This window comes from Neopelma chrysocephalum, unplaced genomic scaffold, assembly GCF_003984885.1.
Source record: "Neopelma chrysocephalum unplaced genomic scaffold, ASM398488v2 Primary Assembly neopelma1_96845, whole genome shotgun sequence".
NCBI classification, from domain to species: domain Eukaryota; kingdom Metazoa; phylum Chordata; class Aves; order Passeriformes; family Pipridae; genus Neopelma; species Neopelma chrysocephalum.
Genome location: NW_020925488.1, coordinates 980758 through 1005454, shown reverse-complemented (window position 1 = coordinate 1005454; position 24697 = coordinate 980758). Strand labels below are relative to the sequence as shown.

The 24697-nt window shown below is 57.1% G+C and overlaps 1 protein-coding gene across 2 annotated transcripts; it reads right to left on the bottom strand.

Moving 5' to 3' along the window:
• Nucleotides 1-1158: 1158 nt before the first annotated feature.
• On the bottom strand, nucleotides 1159-24331 carry IL11RA (interleukin 11 receptor subunit alpha). Of its 2 annotated transcripts, none has more exons than XM_027670454.1 (13): nucleotides 24233-24331; nucleotides 6341-6440; nucleotides 5936-5996; nucleotides 5652-5818; nucleotides 5371-5485; nucleotides 4474-4506; nucleotides 3925-4088; nucleotides 3621-3784; nucleotides 3365-3506; nucleotides 2833-2928; nucleotides 2546-2645; nucleotides 1825-1904; nucleotides 1159-1720 (listed from the first exon to the last, which is right to left on the bottom strand). In XM_027670454.1, the coding sequence occupies exons 2-13, from the start codon at nucleotides 6438-6440 to the stop codon at nucleotides 1704-1706; spliced, it is 1239 nt and encodes a 412-aa protein (XP_027526255.1). In that variant the 5' UTR covers nucleotides 24233-24331; the 3' UTR covers nucleotides 1159-1703. The 2 variants fall into 2 exon arrangements, with proteins under 2 accessions (XP_027526255.1, XP_027526257.1); XM_027670456.1 differs by lacking the exon at nucleotides 24233-24331 and adding an exon at nucleotides 13847-13855.
• Nucleotides 24332-24697: the final 366 nt, after the last annotated feature.

The window sequence follows — 24697 nt, the reverse complement described above, 5'->3', positions numbered from 1 at the left end:
GAAACTACTGAACTGCCTGCAAACACTGGAGCCACAGCTATGGGGTGTACATCACCTGTGTTCCACAGCATCTCTGGACAACCACAGCCCTCCACAGTGGCAGAGGAGTGGGATCTCGTGGTGACAGGATTTCAGGTGGTAAAGGCCTCCCATGCCACACTGGGGACTGAGAACTGACAAGGGTGACTGTGACGAGACAAGGGTGACAGTGACACATCAGAATGTGTGGTGCCAGGGTTGGATGATGGGGAGCTGAATCTAGCAGATGATGGCAGTGTGACACAGCTCACCTGGGAGAGGGGATGTGGCTGCTGAGCCCAGAAGTCCAGGCAGGATCTGGCTCCTTATACCTCCCCAGCTTGGTGACCTGCCATACTTACTCTGTGGAGAGACCTGCTCTGGTCCAAGGATAGTGCCACCCCAGCTAGCACATGGTAGATAGAGGGCTGACCCCCATCTCTACCAGCTTGAGTAACTGTGCTCACAAGGGACAGTGAGGGCCTGGGACCCCACAAAGCCAAGCATGGATAGCCCTCATGACCCCACACCCCAGGCACCCAATGTGGGCACACAAGACATTGCAAAAGGCACATCCTGCCCCAGGGCCTTCCAACCCAGTCCTCATGAGTACCGTTTTGGGGGGTGCCCCCATTCCAGGCTCTCTCTGCATCCCTGGTTCACAGGCAGGACCCCAGGATCCAACTGGGAGGGACCCACCCTGCACTGGCTTTGCTCCCTGTGTCGCTGCTGTCTGAATTTCCACCCAGCTCCATCTGGATCTCGTTGGGCTGCTGGCACTGAGCACAGGGGTCGGGCGGTGCCAACACATGGAAGCCATTAGAGGGGCTGTGTCGATGTGCAGCAAGGGGGCCACATGCAGAGCGAGGGGGGTTGTGCAGATGGTCCTATCCCTGCTGCCGGGCTGGCAAGGACAAGGGAGACATCCCACACAGCTGCCTGCATTGTCTTCTGGCACTTAGCAAGGGCTGGCCTGGGCAAGGGTCTCTCTCAGCCCCTCCCAGGCACCTTGGGAGGGTGCTGACTGTTTTGGGGACCGGCTCTGCTGGCTGTGCAGCTCCTGCAAGGACTGTCCCGAGCTGGCATCTCATCTAGTGCCACTCACCTCTCCCCAGGCCCAGCATCATCTGCAAGGTCTTGTCTAGGCAGTGCCAATGGCATATCCCCTTTACTGGGGACATTGGCGTATCTCCTTTATTGGCATCACTGCTCCATCCAGCCACAGCACGGGGGAGAGGGGCAGAGGGAAGGGGTGGGGGTAGTTCTCTTCTGCCTGCTGGCGGCTGGTGGGCGGTGGTGGGCAAGGCTCAGCACCCCCTGCTCACTGATGCCCGGCACCCCCAGGAGCCTACATCCATGGTCCCCCTCAACACTAGGCAGTGAAGTGGGGCTGGCTCAGTGTCTTATCCCCATTTGTTTAGCAGCGCTCAGAGGTGGAGCTGGCCTGTCACCCTGAGCCTGAAGTGACTCCAGCCGGCTCCTGGTGGGCTTGGGCAGTCCAACGCTCCTGGGAGCAAAGCCTCTCTCCTTAGGATCCATCCTGCAGCCCAAGGGTGTTGGAGGCTCTGGCAGTGTCCACAGCTGTGGGGTGACCCAGGAGGTGTGGGATCCTTGGGGGCCAGCAGTGGCATCAAGTCCCACGCGTGGGCAAGCAGGTGCAGGGAGCAGGGATCGGCCAGGGCTCACTACAGGATCTGGGCTTCTGCCAAGAGAGAGAACAGGGCATCAAGGGGGCACTGACCTGCTCCCCACTTCCCACTCCCTGCCTCTCATTCCCCCCATTACCCGCCCTGCACCATGACTCACTTGGTAGTGCCTTCAAGTGGGTGGCAGCAACCAAGAAGTTGGGTTTGGTCTTGTCCTTGCCATGTTTCCTCATCCGGAGCCTGGGGAAAAGAGCAGTAGTAGCTGAAGACCCCAAGCAGATCCCCGGAGCATTGGGATTGCCCACAACCCCAGTGATCCTGCTCTGTGTTCCCATCCAGCTGTGCCCAACTGTGCCCAGCTCAGCTTAACCTCTCTGTCGGGTCATCTCCAGGGCTACAGCAGAAGCTGGTCATGAGATAGAGGAGGACTGAGCTGGGAACAGGGACTGACAGCAGAGTGACAGCATGGCAAGGAGAGTGGGCAATGCCCAGAGTAGAACTCTCAAGAAGCAAAGACAGACGAAGGGGTGTCTGCGCTGACTCTGAAGCATGAGAGTCTCCAGCAAGGCAGGAGCCTTTGGTGGGGTGTTAGTAGCATCAGCATCTTTGGGGAATACAGAGAAAAGTCTCATGGATCTGGGCTCATTGGAAAGACCCCAAGCAGGCTGGGCAGCACTGAGTGTGCTGGGAATAGGCTTGGATGTGACAGGGGGGTGCAAGGGGAGCATAAACCACCCTATGGAGCATAAACCACCCTGTCTTGGCAGAGACCCCAGAGTAGGGCTCAGGGGACACAGGACACTCCGTGCTGAGGGTTCAAGTGCAAGAATAGGATGGAGACAGCAATCATACAGACCCCTCACTCTCAAAACCCAGCCTACCAGATGAGGATGGTGATGACGAGAACAGCAGCCAGGACGAAGAAGGCAAAGATCCCAAGGGACACCAGGACAGCCATCTTCTCCAGGGGGTCACTGCGGTCTGGAACAGAGAGACTGTCACAGCCAAGGGATGCCACAGTCCCCAGCATCTGGGGGACCTTATTGCAAGATCCTGGACACCCCACCAGCCCAGCCACACAAGGGCATGGAGCAAGAGACCCTTCCATTGCCCTTAGCCACACATGTGCCCACCCTGGCACTCCTGACTGCCACCCATCTCTACTCACTGATGGGCTCAGGGTTGGGAGCCTGGGAGGGCTCCTCAGCCAGGCTCTCCAGTCTGGCCTCTGTAGTGGTTTCTTCACTCGCTGTGGTGGCCAGGTCTGGAAGGACAGAGGGGATGGAAACATTCACCCAAAAGTATGCACAGAACTGCAGGGACCCACAGAGAGAAGCAAAGAAGGTACTCTTATGCCCCAGAGATCCCATGAGCCCCAGGGTGCCCTCAGGGTGCTAGTGGTGCTCTGGGAGCCCCACTCTGCCCCAAGTCTGCAGGGGACAATCCCCAAACGGCAGCAGTACATCTGCTATGCACAGCAGCACATCTGCTACGGGCTGGGAGATGTTTTGTCCTCCTGCAGCTCTGCCTCCCAACTCTAAGTGGCCCAGGAGCTGAAACTTGCTCTGGTTGGTATTTGGAGGAACGGGTGACATGGAGAAGCGACTGGAAAGGGGCAGCTCAGGGTACTGGAGGGATTTCAGGGAGGGATGGTACAACATGGTAGGGCTGCTGGGGGATGCAGCCTGTCCCCCATTCACCTCTGACTGGTGTTGCCCGGGCCTCTGCACTCCACTCGCTCCAATTCCCCGCATCCAGGAAATCCTTGGCACTGACTTGGACCACGTGTTCCAGCCCGGCAAAGGCATCCGTGATAACCTCTGACAGGTTCACTGTCTCTACCTGTGCCGGCAGAGGGGAGGTGTGAGGCATGCAGGGGCATCCCCCACTGCCCTCTCCAGCCCCGTGCACACCCCGCTCCTATGCTGGCTTTGCCTTTCCTTGCACAGCCCTTACCACAGACCAGGAACGGTGAATGACGGGTCGGTACTGGAGCCGAAACCTTAGCTGGAAGTGGGGTTCCTTGGGCCAGGAGGAGGGGTACTTCCAGCTCACGTGGAGCCGCCGCGGGGCCAGGGGAATGGGCTCCACCACCAAGCCCTCTGGAGGGTCCGGCTTGACTGTGACAGAGAGGACAGAAGGCCCCTGTCACACTGCACTGCCATGCAGAGAGAGGTTGGGTTCCCCTCTGTCACCCAAATGTAACGGCCTGGGGGATGGATGAACACTGGGACAGACAGATGGATGGATGGGGACTCACTGATGGCCTGCATGGTGACATCAAGGAGGCGGTAGCTGAAGCCCAGGGGGTTCACCTCAGTGATGTTCATCCGGTAGGAGCTCCAGAACTCTGACCTGTGGACGGTGCAGGTGCCAGGGCGGGATGGATCCTGCAGGCACAGCCCCACGTGCCCGTTCTTGTTCCTGTAGGTGGGGAGGCAGGGTGGTGACATGTCCTACCTGCCACCACGCATAGTTTCCCAACGCTGCCAAGGAAGTGCCACGGGAGACCTCCACGTCAAGACCCTAGTGGAGGAGGCAGCCCCTCCAGCTCAGTTGCACTCACTCTTCCAGAGTCCACCATGTCCCTCTGAGCACAACAGAAGGGACCCCCATCCCAGCTCCAGTCCCCCTGGGAAGGTCCCTCCATGGGGCAAGCCCTTCTCCCAAACCCCCAGCCTTAGGTAGATGGCTCCCCCAATGGGGACCCCCAGCCCTCACTTTGGAGTCTCTGCTGAAGGCTGTAGCAGAGCCTTTGGGATGGGGCCCAGTCCCAAGGGAGCAGGAGCAGGGTGGGAGTCAGTCCTACCTCCGCTTCTCTTCACCTGTCAGCGATTTCTTCCTGCCATGGAGACAGATGAAAAAGCGGGTGATGAGGATGAGAGGGCAGCATGAAGCCAACCCCACTGTGACCCAGAGGAGAGACAGGGGTCTCCACACTGCAGGATAGCCCCTCACTCCCACATCTATACAGATGTGAACAGCAAGGGAGACAGAACTAAAACCATACCCAGCTCTGTTAGTGAGCAGCCTGGCAGCAGGAGGTGGGGGTCCCCGCGAAAAGAGATTGTGGGGTCCAAGAGGGTCTTCCCCAGAGGACCCCCCTCCTTGCCTGGAGTTTCATCACACAGTAGCAAAGATACAGAGATGCTGCTAAAAGCAGCTTCACCCTCCCCCTAGAGCCCCCCAAATCCCTTGCTTCTCACTACCCCCTCCCTGCAGAGCCCCTGATGCTCCACGCAGCCCTCTCCTCACCAGCCCCTGGCTCTTGCAGCTTTCAGCAGGGCTGTACTTTATGAGCTCTGTTGGACTTCAAAGCCACCCACTAATTTGGCTCGCAGGGATAATTAGAAGCAGTGATGCTGTCAGGGCTCCTTTCATTCCAAAGCATGCCGGAGCATAGCGGCTTGCAGATGACCTGCTTCTCTTTTTTAGTCCCTCTGGTGCTGGCAGAGCTGTCAGTAGGGCGGGAGCCTGCCTGTGCCAGCCCCACAGTGATGCTGAGGTCCCCCCAGGTAGCAATTAAATGCTTGGAGCTTAGCTCACCCCAAAACATGACCTGCTCAGGGGTGCAGCATGGTCCTTGAGGCAGGAGGTGAACCAGGGTGTGGGTGGGATGGCCAGCTGGATTTGGTGTTCAACCTTGGCTGGGACCCAGAGCTCACCCCATAACCCCCCCAGTCCATGCCCTGTGGGGATACATCACCTGTACGTGGTGATGTATCTGGTGGGGAGGAAGGTCTCCACACTGGAGGTCCAGGAGCAAGAGAAATTCTCATAGTCAGATGCTCTGCAGGACACAAATGGGACTCCCGGCAGGTCTGAGGTCCAGGGGAAAGTGATAGTCAGTGAGGGTGCCCCATCCCACAGCACACCCAGCACACAGATCTCTTTTGGCAAGCCCCTTGGCAGGGGTGCAGGCATCACTGACCCATCCCAGTGGGGTGACACCCACGCAATAGCCCAGCCCGTAGACACGCTACTCACACCCCAGACGCAGGGACACGGTGTGCAGGAGGCCACCGTCCTCGCCATGGCAGCTGTATGTTCCCATGGAGGCCAAGCTGGCACTTGGCAGCACCAGGGCTCCCTGCTGGATGGTTGAGCCCTCTGGCAGTGCTGCAGCACCTGCCCGTCTCCATTGCACTGGCGAGCTGGAGAGGAGAGACCGGGCAGGCTGCATTAGAGGACAGGAATGGCAGGTCATCCCAGGCCCACCTTGTAAATCATTCCATTGGATAAATACCCCAGTGTACATGAAAAAGACCTACCCAGCAGGGGCACCAGCACACGACAGGGTCACATCTGAGCCCAGCTGTCCATACTGCACACCTGGAGGGACACATATTCCCACATGAGTGTTAGCACTCCATGACACCCCATGCCAGGGCTGGGAGTGGAGGTGGACAGGTTGGGGCTGTATCCCACAGCGGGTACTGGCTGTGGGGTCTTGCTTCACACAGGTACCTCAGTGGAGGACTAGTAGGGACTGGTCCCAGCTGGGGTTGGGTAACGAGCAGATGCAGGGGGGCACTGGCCAGAGGATGCCCATCACCACAGGGCTGTGTTCCATGAGTGCCCTAGTTCTGGTAGGTCTGTTCCGGTCTGGGGGGAATGGGGTGCCCTCAGGGTCCTCATGCCTGGGATATGGGGGGGGGGCTATGTGGGGGACTCACCTTCCTCTCCCCAGCCCTCGGGGACGGCAAGGGAGGCTGATGCCAGGGCTGCTGCAAGGAACACCATCACCCTGCCCAGGCCTGGGATGGAACTGCGCATCTGGGGAGGCAGAGCAGAAAGAAAGGGGGTGTTATCCCCTGCAGTAGGGCAGCTGGCAGCATCCACATCACAGAGAATTCCTGAAGGACCATGGACCCTGCATCTCCTTCTTGTCTCATTCCATCCTGCTGAGGACAGCACAAGGACCAAATCCCAGGACACCAGCTGTGACATCTGGCAGGGTCTGTGCCACAGTCACAGCTGGTTCCTGGCTGATGGTAGTCCCTGTGCCTGGAGGGGGGATGCAAAGGGCAAACATTGACCAGGAGCCTGGGGATGTGTGGGTTGGCGGGATTAAGGGTTCTTTGCCATTGCAATCCTGTGTTGGAAGCCTTGGCTGGCTCCCAGTCCCAGGGTGGTCCAGAGACCTGTGCATGTGCAGCTGGAGTGGGAAGGGACCAAAGAGAAATTCTGGCCTGTATTTACATGGAAGGACACAGCAGTTAGATCTAACAGGCTCACACAGCTATGGAGAGCAGGACTGTGAAAACTCAGGCTGTACCAAGTCCCACATCACTGCCCATGCCTGCACCCACTGTGAGGCTGGTCCATGTAGATCTATGGCCCTTTGGGCCATTTGTGGCTGAATGGTCCTGAAATCCCTTCCTCACACTCAGAGATCACCATTGGCTCTGGGGGGAGAAGGGCAGGGGACGTTGAGTCAGGGATGTGTACCCAGCTCTTCACGGGTCAACCCCTGCCACAGATTGGAGTCTCCATACCAGCATCACCCTTTCCATCCCAACCTACACATATCAACATACACATCCCAACCTGCACATATCAGTCAGCATCATCCTGGCCAACACAGTCAGCATTGCCCTGTCCTACTCTACCAGCATTACCCTGCCCACCTCAGCCAGCATTGCTTTAAGTCATCCACCCCAGCCAGCATCACCCTATCTGTGCCAGCCAGCATTACCCTGCATCTGGTCTCACCTACATAGTACTGCACATCGCAGCCAGTGTCACCCTGTCCATCCCAGACAGCATCACCCTGTCCATCCCACACAAGCCACATTACCCTGTCTGTGCCAGCCAGCATTACGCCAGGGCATCCATCTCGGCCAGCATCACACTGTCCCTATCAGCACCATCACACTGTCTGTACCCTGTGTCCCCCAGGGTTCAACAGCTGAGAGACTGGAGGGATGGATGCTCCAGCCCAGCAAAGGCACCCCAGAGCAGCTGCTGGTTCCCCTCCTGCGGTCGGGTGCCCATGGCCACAGACCAAACCGCCTGGTGAAGGAAACAAGAGCTACAAGGCAATCTCCTGCAGGGGGGAAGGCGTGTGGCACCCCCCATTAACCCCGTCCTGAACATGCCAGGCAGCCTCAAACACAAGCCCAAAATGTAAATAATTTCATGAGACTGTCATAAGCTTTTCCTACCAAACCACCAGTAGAAAATGTTCCCAAGAAACATCAGTTAAAAGGTCTCTGCCAAAACTATGCTGGTAAGTAACTGGGAACATTTGGCCTGAAAGTAAAATATTTTGGTGATGGAAAAAAAAGAAAAAAAAGAAGACAGAAATGAGTGTATTTTGTCTTAAAAGCAGTGACTAAAATAACTCCATATACCACGTGGGCCAGAGTGAAGAGAAGGTTCTGTGGGGGGGGAAAGGAGGATGTCAGGGAGAAGGGAGAGTGCGTTAGTATAGAGAGAGAAAAATAGTTTTAAAATAAAATAATTTCTTTTCCCAACCACCCTGTTTTTTCAAACGCTGCAGAGGGTGAAGACAGAGCTGCTGCACCCTTCGCTCACCCTCACCATGCTGCTCTGTGGCAGGAGAACATGCTCTGGGCACTGGCTCACTGCTGACATGAGGTTTCCTGGTCTTAGGGCCGCTGATTGGTTCAAGGCCAGTCTGGAAAAGTGACCCTGCAGCCGCAACACTGAAAGGCCTCTTTCCCTGTATGGACAAGGGAAGAAGAGCTTGGGGGCATATCACAATTTGCAGCCAGACACTGCTAATGTCCCCAGGGAACAGCATAAGAAGCTCTCCTGGCCTGGCCTGGCTGGGGCTGGTAACACCAGAGGACTCAGGGGCACCTCAGACCCTCACTTGGTGGCAGAGGATATCCCTGCAGACCTTGCCCCCAGCTGCATCCCAACACATCCCCATAATGACCCCAGTGGTTAAGTCTAGTTAGGGACCACTAACCTAGACCCTAAACTCAGTGAACTAACCCTAATCCTAACCCTAACTCTAACACCACTCATCCTGAGGCCCACTCTGCATCCTCCACCCTTCAACACCCTTTGTCCCAAGGCCCCCGCCAAGCAAACCCCATCCTCACCCCACCACCCCATGACTTGCCTCACAGGGGCACCCCTCCAGCACAGTGTGGGGGAGGACAGCTCCAAGCCCCTGCAGTCACACATTGTCTTAGTAAATGACCTCCACGAGCATTGCCAAAAACCCTATCTCCGACTGAGCACCACTGCAGAGAGAAGCAGCAGGGCAAGCCCTTCCTCCCCTGCCCAAAGGCTACGAACAAAAGCGGAAGGAGCCAGAGAGCCAGGGAAGACCTGGAGCCCTCATCCCTGGGTGCAGTGGCATGGCAGGGGGCCTGGTGCTGCAAGACAGCCCGCCCAGGAAGGATTCCCATATTTTCTGCCACTGAACTCCCTGGCCAAGGGAAAAACAAGCGTGCAGATGAACACACGGGTGTGCATGGCCAGGCCACCTTCCTTAGTGGCTCTGCACCCCCACAAATGGTCACACAGGCAGAGAAAACATCCCTTCATGCTTGAACCAGTGGTGACACGTTCTGGGGACGCAGAGTCCCAGCGCAGTGGTCCTGGAGCCGAGCTGGGACACAGGGAACAATCGGAGCTTTTCTTCCTGCCCACATGCTAATCCTGTCGCCCGCCCAGGGGTGTGTGATTTCCCAGTGCCATGGCCAGGGCAGAGGGGTCCAGCTCAGCCTGGGGGAGTGGTTTGGTCCTGGCAGGAAGGGCAGTGGTACCAGGCTCTGCTCCCCTAGCATGGGATGCTCTTGTCACTGGCATGGCCAGGGTGGCCAGGCTGCCTGTGGTACCCATGAATGTGAGCCAGACACACAAGGTGCCATGCTCCACCCCGCACCGACCCTGCTCTTCCTCTGGGCACCATTTGAGCTCATCCAAAAGCTTTTGGGGAGTAGCGGGGAGAAATCCTGCCATAGGCCCCTTCCTGCATCCAAAATTAGATGCTGTGAGCCAAAACTTCCCCCAAAATCACAGCTATGTGCACCAGCACTGATGTCCATGTGGGGTGGGACAGTCCCCTCGGCACAGCTGCTCTGTGCTGTGCCCTCCCGTGGCCTGGCAAAGCCCAGCACAGATTCCTGGGGGAAGCCAACTTTCCATTGCGCTCAGTGCTTTAAAAGACAGTGGGTTTTGTTTTTTTCATTTTTTTTGTTTTGCTTCATTTGAAGTCGCTCTTCAAAGAGAATGGGCCGCACACAGAGCTGGGATGGTGGGGATGGGGACAGAAACAGATGAGACTGTGCCTCAGGGCTGCAGATGGCAATGGGAACACGTGAGATGCTCCCCACTGAGTACAGAAAACTGAGATGCCTCCTAACCTCTCCTCAGGTTGGTCAGAGGCAGCATTGCTGTAACAGAGATATTGCAAATGACCCAAGAGCACTTGGCAGTTCTGCCTGCCATATGCCAGGACCTGACAGAGTCACCCACCTGCAAAAAGCCAGTGTGCAATGGGCAAAGGCCCAAAGCCGGCTCTAAAGCCCCAGAGGTGGCATCACTCTGTACTCTTGCTCCTGAGCTGGGGGTGCTTCCCCAGCCCTGCACTCCAAACCCTCTTTCGGCCAGGGCCTGCTGTAGGAAACATGTCCTATGTTGGAATGCCATCCTACAGGCGGCATTTCAAAGCAGCAGTTTTCCTGTGGGGTTGGGAGCAGTGCCCCACTAATCCCTCTCCTCCTGGAAGCTCTGCAGAAGCACCATGTCCCGCTCTGAGGACCCATGGCATGGTCTGAGTACCTCCCTGTGCCCACTGATCCACCCAGACACCTGTAAGCACTCCACCCCTGCATCTCTGGTGATTTTCATCATCATTGCAGGAACATGCACCTTTGGGGTGGGGGTAGCAACAACCCCCTGCAACAACCACTGGCACCCTCCCAGCCACTGGCTGCATGGGGAAAGCCCAGCAGGGTGCTGGGAGGGAGGGAAGCATGTTCCTCCCCACCCCCCGGGCCACTGGGGCCACACAGTCACACTTGAGGCAACACCTTGCCCACCTTGGGTGATACTCTGTGCACTGACCCCAGCCCCTCCAGTGCCTTGGGGAGCTCAAAAAGGGCTGTTTTCCTCTGTGCCACTTTGGTGGGGTGCATGGACCCCCATACATGCTGTGGGTACCATGCCATGCTGGGCCGGGCCAGCACACACACATGCACAGCTGCAGCCAGTGCAACCCCAGCACACTGGAATTACCCCAGTTAAACCAGTAAAACCAGTTGGAGTCTTTCCTTGTGAGGACACTGCAGTCCAATAAGCCCTGTACACAAGGGCTGAATGTGGGACTAAACCCAGTAAGTCCCAGTGTGAGATTTAACTCAGGGCAGCCCAAACATGAGATTATACCCCATGCAATCCAGGAGCAAAATTAAATTCCACTAAGCCACACTCAGGAGAGGAATTAATTCCAGTGCAATCCAAACTTGGGGTTAAATCCAGTGCAGTCCAAATACATGGTTAAACCCAGCTCAGCCCAGAAGTGGGGTTAAACCAAGCTCAGCCAAAATGTGAGGTTAGACCCAGCACAGCTGAAACGTGGGGTTATGCCATCCAAATGTGGAGTTAAACTCAGTGCAGTTCAGGAGTGGGGTTAACCCCAGCTCAGCTCAAACACAGGGTTAACCTCAGCATAGCCCAATCATGGGGTTACACAGTTCAAATGTGGGGCTAAACCAAACGCAACCCAAGAGTGGGGTTAACTCCAGCTCAGCCCAAACTCAGGGATAACCTCAGCACTGCCCATGGAACCAGTTATGTCCACAGTCAGGTACAATGCAAGTCTCCATCCAGACCAACCCCCTCCAACACCCTCTGATGATGCCCAGTTGACCACAGCCCCACTGGTGTCCAAAGCCAAGCCCAGACCCCCCAGTAACCCAAGGGTCACCTCTCTCCTCTGTGGAGCCAGCAGCTGCTATCGGTTCCTGGGGCTGGGGGGCCACCACACACCTCAGCATGCCAGCAGCATCGTGGAGGTCAGGCTCTGCTCCTACCCCAGCCGGGAAACTCCCACCCCAACGCCCTGATTTCCGCCCTCCTCTGCTCCATCCTGCGGGAAAAAGTCTCTGGCTCCCGGTTGTAACCGGAGGCATTGGCAAGGGCCAAAACAGCGAGGGCTCTGTTAGCAGCCAGCAGCCCTAACACCGTGCCAGCTGGCAGCGCTGCATTCCGAGGGGGGAGAGAAGGGGCGCCCCCCTCTCCATCCCCATCCCCACATTCTCCTCTCCAAAGCCACGTGCCAGAGAAATTCCTAAAAATAATTTCTCAGCTGTAAAGAAACCTACGAGTGCTGTAGCTGTAGTGTTGGTGAGTTTCTTTACAGCTTGGAGATTATTTTTAGGGTGGAGGTATGAAAGTTGGGGGGGGGGAGTGTGCTGCATCCCCACTGTCCTTGGCACATGGTTGCAGGACAGGGCTGGGCACAGTGCCGGATCTTGGGACACGGGTGGGACCTGCCAGCAGAGAGCCGGGCCACCCTGTGATTAGAACAGGGTGGGAAAGGCTTTTCCTGTCCCAGGAACATTTTAGGATTTGGGATATTTTTCTGCTCCTGGGCTCAGCCCAGGCTGGCAGAGAATTCAGTGAACTCGCAGCTTCCAGCAGGACAGAGCAGCTGGGTACCACCCTGCAACCCAGCATGTTGCCCCCCCAGTATCATCTGCATCTCCCAGAACAAAGTTCCCCCATAAGCTGGCCCTGGAGCTGACACAAGAGCATACACATGCATAAATGCAGGGGACAGGCATGTCTGTACATACATGTGAATGCCCAGGCACATCCAGCTTCTTCCGATGCTCCTGATGAACTGCAGCCTGGAGCTGGGAACCCTGACCCGGAGAGGGGCCCCACAGCATCCCCATGCCTGGTGCTCCCTCATCCCTCCCCCTGCTCCAAAGCTGGCCAGAGCCCAGAAGCCATCGGGCTCAGCTCCATCCCTGAGGCACCAAGGCGCGCGGGTCAGCCAAAACGCTGCAGGGCCAAAATAAACAGCTCACCTTACACAAACGCTCCCCCAGCTAGCAATTTGCTGTCACTCCTTTTGCAAAACAAAATCCCTTTTGGGCTGGAGATGGATTTCAGGAGTCATTAAGGACCACCTGGGCAGCCAAATAAAGCCACCACCAAAGGGTGGCCTGTTAACCTGTTGTACACCACTATGGGTGAAGGGAAGGGATGGAAGTTGCAGACCCCTGACAGTGTGTGATGTGGGGATACCGGTGCCAGTTTCTGGCACCTAGTGGGACAGCCGTGATCTGTCTTCTCCAACCTTGGAGTCAACCCTACCTGCTTTCATAGAATCATTGAATAATTAAGGTTGGAAAAGACACTTCAGATCACCAAGTTTGAGCAGAGGCAGCTCAGGGGAGGCACAAGGCAGGGACAGATGCTGGGGAAACACCCCACTGAGGCAGCACCCATGCCCCAAACCTCTTGCAAGTTAATCAGATGGCAGTCCCCAAGCCAAAAGGAGAGGTGGAAAAGCAGTAAAAAGTGGGGAAAAGCTGGGGGCTGCAGCACAGAGCCAGGGGATGGGGCTGAGCCCTGTCTGAGTTGAGAAGGTTGGAAAAACACTGTCCAGCTCGTTTTCTGCTAGGGGAAAAAAACCCAGCCAAGTTCTCCTGAAAGATTAAGTGTGATCGTATCCGAGTGGGGGAAAGCAGGGCAATCCAGTGAGTGTGCTGACACATCTCCTTCCCCAGTGCTGGAGAGCTGCCTCGGCCCCACTCAGGGCCAGCTCTGTTTACACGATCCTATTGTCTTTTTTTCTCCTTTGGATTCCCCCCTTCCAATGTTATAGTTCAGAGTAAACAAAAGCAAGCAGCCTCTCACTCCAAACATTTCAGCCATCCCAAACTTTCTCTGGAGGGGGGCTGCCCGTGGAATTTTCCTCATCCAAAAGAATTTCGAAATGTTCCCGTTGCAGCCTGCTCTGACTGGAGGCCAAGATAGCTCCAAAATCCTTCACGAAATGCTCGAGTTGTCCTCTGCACAGCCCCAGCTCCGGCTATGTCCCAAAGCCCCACCATGCACAAAGAAATCCTCTGGCCTGGCACACTTGCCAGAGGGGGATAGAAGCATATCCCATCCTGTACAACCCCCCAGCCCAGCCCATCACCTGAAGGGAGACAGCAGGTCCTGGTGAGGCTGGTTCCTACCTTTTGGATTTTAAGCTGCCACTTCAGTTCTTATTGCTCCAAGTCAGTGATGCTGATGCAAAGTGCTTGGGAGCACCGGGGTGGCAATGCACCCAAAACCCCATAGTATTTCCCCTGGCAGGCAGCATCTCCATAGCACCAGTCAGAGGGACGAGGGTGAAGGGAGTGCCAGAGTTCCTCCTTGGAGCGGTCAGTGGCACCTTGAGCACCAGGAGGGCAGTTTGCAGTGGTGATGCCTGCTCGGTGCTGCTGGCTCACCGCATGGGCAGGCGGAGAAGGAGGGGATGATGTGCTAAATATATCCCTGAGGATGGAGTGGGGGACAGCACTGTGCCTTGCACATCCCTAGGAGATGGCACATGGAAGGGGGGACAAAACGTACTCCAGGATGAGCCAAGTGCTGGGTGCCACCCAAGGATGCTGATCCTCTCTGGCCCACATCACACTGTCAGAGCAGGCACCCCAGTGCCAGAAGAGGTGGAACCCCAACATGGTCAAGCAGAGACCCCCCAAGAGCTCTTTTGGCTCTGGCTGAGCACAGATGTGCTGTGATACCCATGAGACCTTGGCATGGGGGTGCCAGCACTGCACAGTAGACTGGTAAGTGGAGCACTGGAGGTAGACCCTGAAACAACTTCAGGGAGAAGAGCCCAGCCGAGTAGACCCACAAAAAAAGTCAGCAGTTGCAGGAAGAAGCACCCGAAGCTCAGTCCAGCATGGATTTGGCTGTCAATGCAAGCCATTGTAGTGGCCTGGCATGCTGATGTCCCTTGCTTGCTTTCCCAAACAGTCCCCGGATGAGTTTCACTGGGTAGGTGGTCCTGCAGCCCAAAACACACCCCAACATGCCGAGGAGCCCCCACATCCCCCCTCCACAGGCACATGCACATTTGGGGCGCTGCAACCCCTCGATATACATGCAGTCACCCCGGGAAGGCAAAACATTGCTGGTACCCGCTGCATCTCCCACCCGCAGCATCACACCCCGGTGGGCACAGAGCCCTGTGCCACCACAGCAGCACTGGCAGGGGGGAGATACCTCAGCTCCACGCCGGGCTGGAATCTTGCTGTGGGATGGGGCTCTGCTGGGTGCCCCCAATGCCTCTGCACCATCTCCCTGCGCCGCCTCGCTGGGCTCTCCTCCTCCGCGGAGGCTGCTCAGTGGTTTGGCGTGGGAGCGGTCCTACCTCCCGACCCCCAGCAGCCCCCTCCCCTATAAAGGGGCCAGGCAGCGGCTGTGCAGGGAGCAGAGCCCCTGACACAGCAGATGGGGTCTGTAAAGTGAGGCTCCCCCAGGTGTGTTTGCCTTGGCTGGGGCTCAAGCCCGTCCAATTAGAGCTATAGAAAACACATCTTACAAAAAAACGAGGGGGGAAAAATAATCCTCTCCCCTGAGCTGGGGCCCAGGGTTTGGCCGGGGTTTCTGGGCAGGCCAAGCACAGGCAATGCAGGCTCTGCTGGCAGCAGCCCTGGGAGGGAGGGATGTTTGTGGATATTAAAATGCAGTCGTAAAGTAGAATAAAAGGGCAGCCTTGTTTCGGAACGAGTCTCTGAGGCTTTCCCCTCTCCCGTCATGCTCGGCACCTGGCCGGCAACATGAGCAGCTCCCCCTTCCCGCAGCCTCTCAGCCACCCTAGCTCGTCCAAGGACTGAGCTGCTGTCAGAGAGACCCCCAGTCCTCAGGATTGAAACTCATCATCTTCAGGAGGGAGCAGATTTGGGAGGCCACCCCTCTACAGCTATCCATAGTGGGTCAAAATTATAGCTATGCTTTTGTAAAACCCACTCCTGCACATCCCTTCCTCAACACCCTTACAGCTCCCTGCATTCCCCCGTTCACTGCCCTGCCTGCACGGAGCCAAGGCTGCCAAATCCTGCTGCTTGGCAGCAGCCACATGGCAGCACCACCAGTATTCCATCGTTTGGCCTCTCCCTGCATCTCTGCTGGAAGTGGAACAAGCTGGATGGTGTTTTGGTTAAGGCTCAAAATTAGCCCTGGGCACCCAACACCCCTGTTTCCCCACTGAATAAGGGGACATGGCAGGATCGCATGGGGCTCCCCCCATCTCTAGGGACCCAAAAAACTCTGCAGAAATCCTCTTCTTGGGACATCTCCCCAAATCCATCCCTGAAGCAGGATGGTGCCTCTCCACAGCATTGCCTCTGCCTCCATGCTGCCATGTCCAGCTGTGAAAAGTCAAACCAGGAGGTTGGGAAACAGCCACAGGCATCAGCCTGGCAAAGATGGCCCCATCCTGGCCCACCTGCTTGGTTGCAGATGCCCAGTGCACATCTGGCTTCACCAGTGCCTTCTGCCTCCCTCCCCAGCTCAGCAAGGAGGGGACAGTGGGCTGGGAGCCCAGAAATCCCCCTCATCAATCCCTGCCCCCATCCCTTCCCCTTTCCCCTGACAGCATTCCAGAAGTGCAGGCTCTCCAATCCCCCGACCCTTGTCTCGTGGGGACCACAGCCACATCCCATCCCCAGCCACGGCCCAAATGACTAACGCCCCGGCAAGAGAACCGGGTGCCGTCGGGGCGAGCAGGGCCTGTCCCTTGGCCGCGCTCCCTCCCCGCAGTGGTGAAATCACGTCTGGAGAAAGCCCGGGGAGTGAGACGACGGGCCCCCCCGCTGCTTCCAAGCGAGGATGCTCATCACTCCATGCCTGCTGGCCGGCCGGCCGCCCCCGCTCTGAAAACCCCACGTCCTAATGGAGGGGGGTGCTCCAGGCATGCAGACTGCAACAGAACCCCGTATCTCATCTCCTCCTCCTCGCGCCAGATCCCATAGCAACATCCCAGCCGTGGAAATGGCTGCGGGATGCGGAAACACAGCAGCAAGCCCCAGGTGCTCATGAAAGTGCTCCCGGGGAGCGGGCAGGAACCTTTAATCTCACTTTAGCCTCTGTAAACCCGCCAAGAGGCTGGGGGGAGATTGGGGGTGGAAGGGGTACCCCCTCTGCTGGCACTCCCCATGTCAGAGCAGGCTGAATCATGGAAGGAGCTGGTGGCTTGGGCTGGCTGGAAAGAGCCCTGGGCAGCACCAGAGGGGACGGCGAGGGACGGGCCACCAGCGCTCGCCTTCGACCTGGCACGCGGCACGCGCCGGCTACGACGGGGGTGACTAATGCGGCTCCTTAAACGCCTCCGCCGGCACGGGAGCGTGGCTCCGGGTTAGGGTTTAATTATCTGCCTTCCTCCGCAGCCCGTGCTTCTCCTCTCGCTGAACCGCCACGGGGACCCCGGGAATGTCGTCCATCCCCCCTCGGCCGGGGCTGCTGGCACGGAGCGAGCAGGGCTGCGGCGGGGAGCTGGCTGGGAGCACGCCGAGGCTGCAGCTGGGGGCTATAAAAAGCACGGCTGTGGTATGCAGCGAGGCACTGAGAGGGGAATAAAATAAAATCAGGTGGTGGATGAGTCGGGCGCATGCTTCTGCACTGGGTCTAGCCCCAGTGCTGCTTCCCATCGTCCCTTCCCTGCTTCCTGCCCGGCTAACAGCCCGGTGAGGCTGGGGCAAAGAGGAGAGCTGGGATTTGGCAAAGGATGGAGGATGCAGGTATGGCAGTTGAGGGTGGGTCGGCAGGCGATGGAGTGGATCAAGGCTGGGGGAACAATCGCTGGCTCTGGTACACTGGCTCCTGCCCGGAATGGAAGCATCGCAGCCACCCCTTGCCCAGCCCAGAGACGCCAGATCCGGGCACTCAGTCTTCTGGCAGCTTATACCGGAGGACTAACCGTGTGCTGACTTATGGCCAGAGGTGCCTCTGCCAGGAGGAAGCTGACACACTGACAGTGACAGTGGGCACCCCACCATGCCCCAGCATGCCCCGCACCCAGATCCTGGTGGGGACCTCACCCAGAGGGGACAGTGATGCCACAAGTCATGGACAGACAAGGTTCCCCTCAGGTAGGTGGGAGCTCCCCACTCAGGGATGTGCCATGTTTGCACAAGTCTGAGCGGGGGAAGGTCAGATTAATTTTAAACCTGAATAAACAAGGAGAGAAGGCAATGCCAGAGCTCGCCCTTCCCAGTGGGGATGCCCAACAGCAGAGTACAGCACTCGCAGCACAGCTCTGCCCTGCCCAGGGGTTCACATCCCCCTAGGAGAGCCAGAACAGACCCACACCCAGAGGCCTCCCTTTTCCACAGGGAGCTCCCAGCTGAGTCAGTGCTGGCAATGAGGAGAATGGCTTCTGCTTGTCTTTGCAAGATTCCTCTGGTCTCCATGGGGAAGCACCTATCCTGGGACCCCCGTCCCACTGGGAACAGCACCAGGGCTTGCCTGTCCCCTGGCCACAGTGCACAATGCAGTCTTGGGAATGAACCAGGAGGAGGAAAAAAAAACACAGTAAAATTGTTTGTAGGTCAAGAGGAAAATGGAAAAAAAAAAGTTTGTGTTTTTCCTGCCAAAAGGAAAATGAAAACCAAAACATTTTGTTCTAAATGATAGGCCTTGTTTAGTTTTCAGTGGTTTTACTTTTTTAAACTGGTTTGAGTTAAATCGAGCTAAATTTGTCTTCCAAACATTACCTTGGGGTGGGGAATAAAATAAATTAAAAAAAAGAAGAATAAATCAAAACATCTCGTTTGGAAAATGTCAAGAGTGAAACACCACGGCTTTTCCAGCCTGGGAGAGCCACAGCCGGGCACTGAACCCAGCCTCAGCTCACAACTTGGACTCCCTGAAGCAACTTTTTTTCCCGGAAAACAAGGCAACTGCTGTGCCTATTGACGGCTGGGATGGCTCATGCCCTGGTGTCCAGCTCCCATCAGGGATGTCCCCTCCGCCCATGCCAGTCCCCAGGACCTGCGGGAGCATGGAAAGACTCTGCTACAATCAGCAGCCATGCGTGTGAGCCGAATCTGAGCTGAGCTGCTCTCCAAAACTCCTCTTTAAATGTCTTTTCTATTAGGTCAGCATTCCCGCGTTGCCCAGGGAAGGTGGTTACGGCCAGCAGCCCGGCACACAGGCTCCTCGGTGCTGGCTGCTGGCTCCCCGTCAGCAAGCAGCCTGCCCACGCTATTAAATTACTGAGAAAAATGGATCGTTTCACCAAAAATTAGGTGCAGGAACCTCTCACGCGGTGGCAAGGCGAGCTGGTAATTGGAAAGTCATAGAGCTGGCCGCAAATGCTGCCTCTGGCTCTGCTCCACCCTCCTCTGGTTGTGGTGAGGGATGGTGGGGAGGTGTTTGCTGCTGTCCCTGAAACGCCGCTGCTGATGGAGATGCAGTGGCCACGTTGTCAGCAGCACTGTGAGGTCCCCTGCATACCCCAGGAGGGTTAAATGCTACTGCAGGATGCCTCTGCCCTTGGTAGATGGAGAAAATAAGTTAAAAAAAGCTCTCACGGACTTTTCCAGGCACTGGAGGAAGAAAATTCTCAATGCACGGCTGGACCTGCTCACCATTACGCACCCTCACCCTTCTGGGGACATGTCTCATGGGGATGTTGCCTGGGGATGCAGCAGGACACTCTGCCCCAGCCCCAACTAATTCCTCCAGCTGTGCCCCAGGGGTGAAAACCAAGATGACCTTCCCCACAGACCATGCCTTTCTTAAGTCTTTCATCCATCCAAGGGCCCTCATCCTCCTCACTGTGTGCAGCCCCTGCCCTAGTGCTGCAAGGAGAGGGAACACAGCAGCGAGAGAACTGGAGGCACTCAGCTGTTTTTTTGGATGCTGGGGTGCCAGGACCTCGGGCACAGTCGCAGCTGGAGAAGGAACATGGAGCCAGGCACAGGACCAGAGAGGCCAGGGAAAAAGCATGCTTCCCCTGGCACAACCATGCTCCAGCCATGAAGCTACAAAACTCAAAGCCAGGATGGGGTGGAGCAGCCTCGAGGGAGCTACAAAACAGCCCCCAGGAGCCTTGCAGGAGCTAAAAAAATCAAAAGCAGCCAAAGCTCTGAAGAACCCGCTGGGGTTGCGTGTTGGCCCTTGCAAGACGAGGATGGAGCAATAGCTGGTCGGGTCCACCAGCTCCTCCTGAGCCTTGAGGCCTCAGGCAAAACTCATGGAAAGCAAAGACTCCTGCAGACCTCCCCAGCAGCTGGGGGCTGGCCCTGTCCCTGCAAGGAAGTCTGGGGAGATGCCAGCTGGCCTGGGCACCCTGCGTGACAGCGGCTTTCGCAAAACCAAGCTGGGCCACTGCAGCCTGGCCATCCCTGGAGACCTTTGCAGGGCCATTCAGCACAGCTGCTGGAGCTCTGTTGCAACACCAGCACAGCACCGGGCCGGACCACGATGGAGACCCGGCATGACGGCACTTTCTGGTTTTCCCTATCTACTTCTGCAGGAAGGCAAGGGCTGAACGCTGCCTTTCACCATGTTATTGAATTCAAAAGGCACTGATGCTCGTGTTGACCTTCATCAAAGTCAGGCTTGTGAGGTCCTGGCTCCAGCTCTGACTATCGGTCTGGCCAAGATGAAAGCTTTCTGTCCCAAAGGAAGGGGGTGGTGAAAGCACAGGAAGGCAAAGGAAACAGCTGGACGGGCATAGCCACGCCAGCCTAGGGAGCCGTGCTCCAGGGATGCTGTGCCAGCCCCACTGCCTCCCATGTGCTCTTCTGTGAGGACATCCACACCCCTTAGGTCACCAGCAGGATGGCAGGAAGCTGCCTCGAGCCCTGTCTGGGGCTCCCCAAGGTGGGACGAGACTTAACCACAGCTGAGCACAACACCCACCAAAATCAGTGGGTCAGAAGACTCTTCCCAAGCTGCTGCAGAGATGATGGTCTCCCAAAGCTGGAAGCTTCTCCCATCCCTTCTTCCCTCGGTGCATCTTCAGCACTGGCTTCTCAACAAGGCTTGGCACTGCTTGATTTCTCTTTAGGAGATACAGTAAACAAGAAGGTGCCCAAATGACCTTCTTTCCACTATCAGGATTTCATTAGATGAAGGAGCCCTAAACGTCTCCACCTCTCCCTATATGGCAATCTCTGCGGGTCTGAAACAGTTTTCATTAGGCAGCTTCTATTTCAGCCGTCTCCATATTGAGGAGGGAGGGACCAGAGCCAAGCAGCTAATTTCCAAAATGCTCTCAGCATCCTCCCCTCTCCTGGTCGATGCACAGTCTTACCTGCATGCAGGCCATTGCCACCTGCACAAGCCAGCCCGACAATGTCAGGTCTCCTGAGGTCCCTCCAGCCTGCTAGTCCTCTCCAAAAGCACCTTTAGGAAATATGTACAAGCAGGGTACTGGTGGATGTCGCTGTCCCCTGGCTAGACACTTCCAGAATTCCTCGTAAGCTTTTTCAGAAAAGATCAATCCCCGCTGGAGTGAGTCCAAGCTCTCTGATCAGATGTGACCAGTGTGACCACAGTGCGCACACAGTCCTGGTAGGATGGAGGCAAATCAGGACTTGATAGACTTCTTATTCCTCTTCCCCTGGATCTCTCCCACCCCAAACACCCCAAAACACCAGAGGAGGAGATATTTGTCAGGGGCTTTTTCCATGTCCCAGACTTGTACCACTGGAGAGAAGGAAGAATTGCATCTTTCAGCTCAGCTGCCCACCTGTACTGGAGAGCTTAGTAGATGCTCCAGGGGCTGCAGGTGCTGTGACCTTTCAAAAGAGTCCAAAGTTCACCTCATTCTGCTCCCATGCCAAGGTGACTCAGAGACCTGGGGGAAGCAGCCAGACTTGAGAGATAATTCCCATTAACATGCTGATCTCTGACACTGCAAATCTGCTTCTAATCTTCAGAGGAATTTTCCATTTTTCCATGGAAATGGTCCATGGGAGTCTGGCTGTTGGGGAAGACAACTACAACTGAAAGGCATCTGTGCCCTTCCCCACATTCACAACCTGGATGGTAGGAGAAAACCATCACCAGGAGATGCACGGAGATTTTTGCTGGTAGGAACTTGGGTCATAAGGTCATGACCCACCCAGTCAGAGAGATTTGGTGATTTTCATACATGTGATGCTGTTGTAACCACAGAAACACTTAGGAAAAATCCAAAACTCTCTAAACATTCCAGCAAGTCACCTCAGACATCCCAGGGCTAATTCCTGATGCTGGCATTGTATCAACATTTCAAATGCTGGTGAAGCCCCAGTGTATTGCCCATAGGGAAGAGCTCCCATACCACCCAAGCTCTGTCCTTGGCTATATTTTGGGCAGGAGCAGAGCCACCCTTTCCCATGCCTGAACAAGAAGAGGGGAAAAAAGGCTGTGAGAGATGCCGAAAATTTCCAAAGGGAGAAGAGCAGAAACACAAGCCAGAACCTGCCCCCTCCTGCGGGTAGCATCTCACGAGGGGTTTTCCTCCAGAGCCAAACCTGCGGGAGAAGAGGAGGCAAGAATCCCTTGGCTTGTTTAACCTAACAAGGAAGCTATAAATACAGCAGGGTAAACACCGGAGAGGGAGAAGAGGTCTTGAACTAAAAGCACAATGTTGGCACAAACCCACAGGGGAATAAGCTCTCCAGGAACGCATTCAGCAGGAAACCGGAGGGAGGTTGAGGCCTGTGTGAGCAGGAAGGGTCTGGAGTTGCCTTTGAATAAGAGCAGAGTAGAAAGAGAGCGTTTGAACTGAGTGTTCAGCTAGTTCATGGCAGGTGAGGATGCCACGCATTGTCACCCTCTGTGGGGGTTTCCCAGCTCAGGATAGACCAGGTGAGGCATGTGAGAAGGGCAGGATACCTCCATGTGTAGGATGTGGGCTGCCTGGGTGCCCACCCAGCATGACAGCTTCTGCATGATGAACCCAGCAGCTGCAAAGGGGAACTGCTGCTGCTGCCACATGAGAACGGCGGGGAGACTTGTTGTGCCGTGAGTCATTCATTCATCGTTCACAAACAGGGCCTGCACTTGGCCAAGCATCCTCCTCCCCCCACCGCTGGGACAGGGAAAAAGTGGCTTATTAGATATAATCAAGTCAAGTTTTCCCCTCCCTGAGAAGTTCCTCTTCCTGGAGTAGGAAGGGCAAAATCAGAGCTGCTTTTCTCCCAAGTTCCCGCAGGCAGCCTCTGCCTTTAGCTGCACCCTCCAGGGAGCCCCCCCTACCACCCTACTGAAACTCACATTCCCTGTTCACCCACTGTTGGTGACACTCCGCGTTAGACCCTGTCCCCCACCCCCAGTCCCACTTTGGCTGCCAAGTTCAGTTCATAGCTCTCTGGAGAGGACATATTGCCCTTTTCACTTCCCCAGAAAAGGGCCAGGTTGGTGGAGCAGTCAGTGCATGGGTGCTGAGGGAACATTGTAGCCACATCTCATCCTTGTCGCTGCCACAGGAGGACCTCCACCAGCTCGCAGCTCCCTCTGAAACTCCCCTGCCCTGTGCCAGGCTAGGATGTTGTGTGCTCCATGTAGCTCCACGTGTAACCTTGCTGCGACCTGCCCTCCTATAAACAGGGAGAGTGCAAACACCCCACCTCCTTCTGCAAACGAGACAGCCAGACGTGGAGTGGTCACCTCCTGGCACCCAAGGCGCTCAGCCAGCCCTGGACATCCCAGCTCTGGCTGTGCCACCAATGCCAGTCAGTCCAACACCATTTTGGGCACAGCAACACATCTACGAGTTGCTGTAGCTCTGGGTTTCTCCCCATCCACGGGGACCAGGCACAAGGCACCCAGAGGTCCTGTCACAGTGGAGTCTCAGTTTGCTGACAGCGATGTCTGAGCCGAGGACAGCCCGTCTGACCCCTTTGACACCCTTCACCAGCCCAAAGGTAGAGCTTGGAAGGGACCTGGTGGGTGACACAGCCAGCCTGTGAGGCTGACAGTGGGCACAGCTCAGAGCTGGGCACTCGTGGAGGCTGGCAGAGGACAGAGAAGTTGGGATTGAGACAGCATCCTGGGGCAAGGAGGGACAAGGAAGGCAGAGAGCCCTGCCAGCGCCCGCGCATGGGAAAGCGCCTCTCTCAGCGCCTCTCCTAATTGGGAGCAGCTTTTCCCTACTTGGACCCCCCAGGAGAAGAGGGGGCCCTGCCAGGGGGGCGCTTTGCCTGGCATTCCAGCCTTTCTCCAGAAAACTCCCTTTAGAGTTAGTGGGGTTGTCTAAATTGGGAAGGGGGGGGTGTCTGTGGAGGCTGGGGAAGGAGCTCAAAGACCCCACCCCGGGAACGCCGTCTACTCCCCGAGCATCTCCGGGCAAGGCGGAGGCGCGGAGGGCGGAGAAGGGGGAGCAGCACCGGGTACCCATAGGTAGCCGGCAGGGACCGGGAGGGCAAATCCCTGCCAGCGACTTTTTGAGGGGACACGGACACAGACAGGCACATTCCACACGCCCCCCTCCCTCCCCAACTTTCTCCGCCCGGGCAGCAGAACGGCCCCGGGGAGCCGCCTGCCCGCAGCCCCGCGCCCCTCACCGCGGCGTCGGGGCGGCGGCGACCCCTTCCCCTCCCGGGGTGGGGACGGGGGGCACTGTTTCCTACCTTCCTGCGTGGCGCCGCGGCTATGTGTCCATGGCGCTAGACGGAGCGGGAGCGGGGCCGGGAGCGGGGCGCCCGCACCGGGCTGGCTGCGGCCGGTAGCGCAGGCGGTGCGAAGCCGGCGGGGCCGCCGCCTCCGCTCCATTGGAGCAGGGCTCTGCCAATCTGCCGCCGCCGCCGCCCCGGGACGCTTCCTGCCTGTGAGCCGCCCCCCGGGACCCGGAGGGCTCTGAGCCCGCCGCCCGACGCCTCCCCGGGGTGCGTGGTCCCCCGCGGGGCTCCCCGTCCCGCTCCGGCCGGGGCGCCGGGATGGGGATCCCACTGCGGCGCGCTGATGTGCGGTGCTCTGCGGAGCTTGGGGGTCCCCGCGAGGTTCAGGAACCCCCTCTTCCCCCCGAGGGTGCACAGCCCTCCTCGATGCTCTCGGGGGGCAGCACCTCCCTCATTCACCAACCGTGCCTGCCCCCA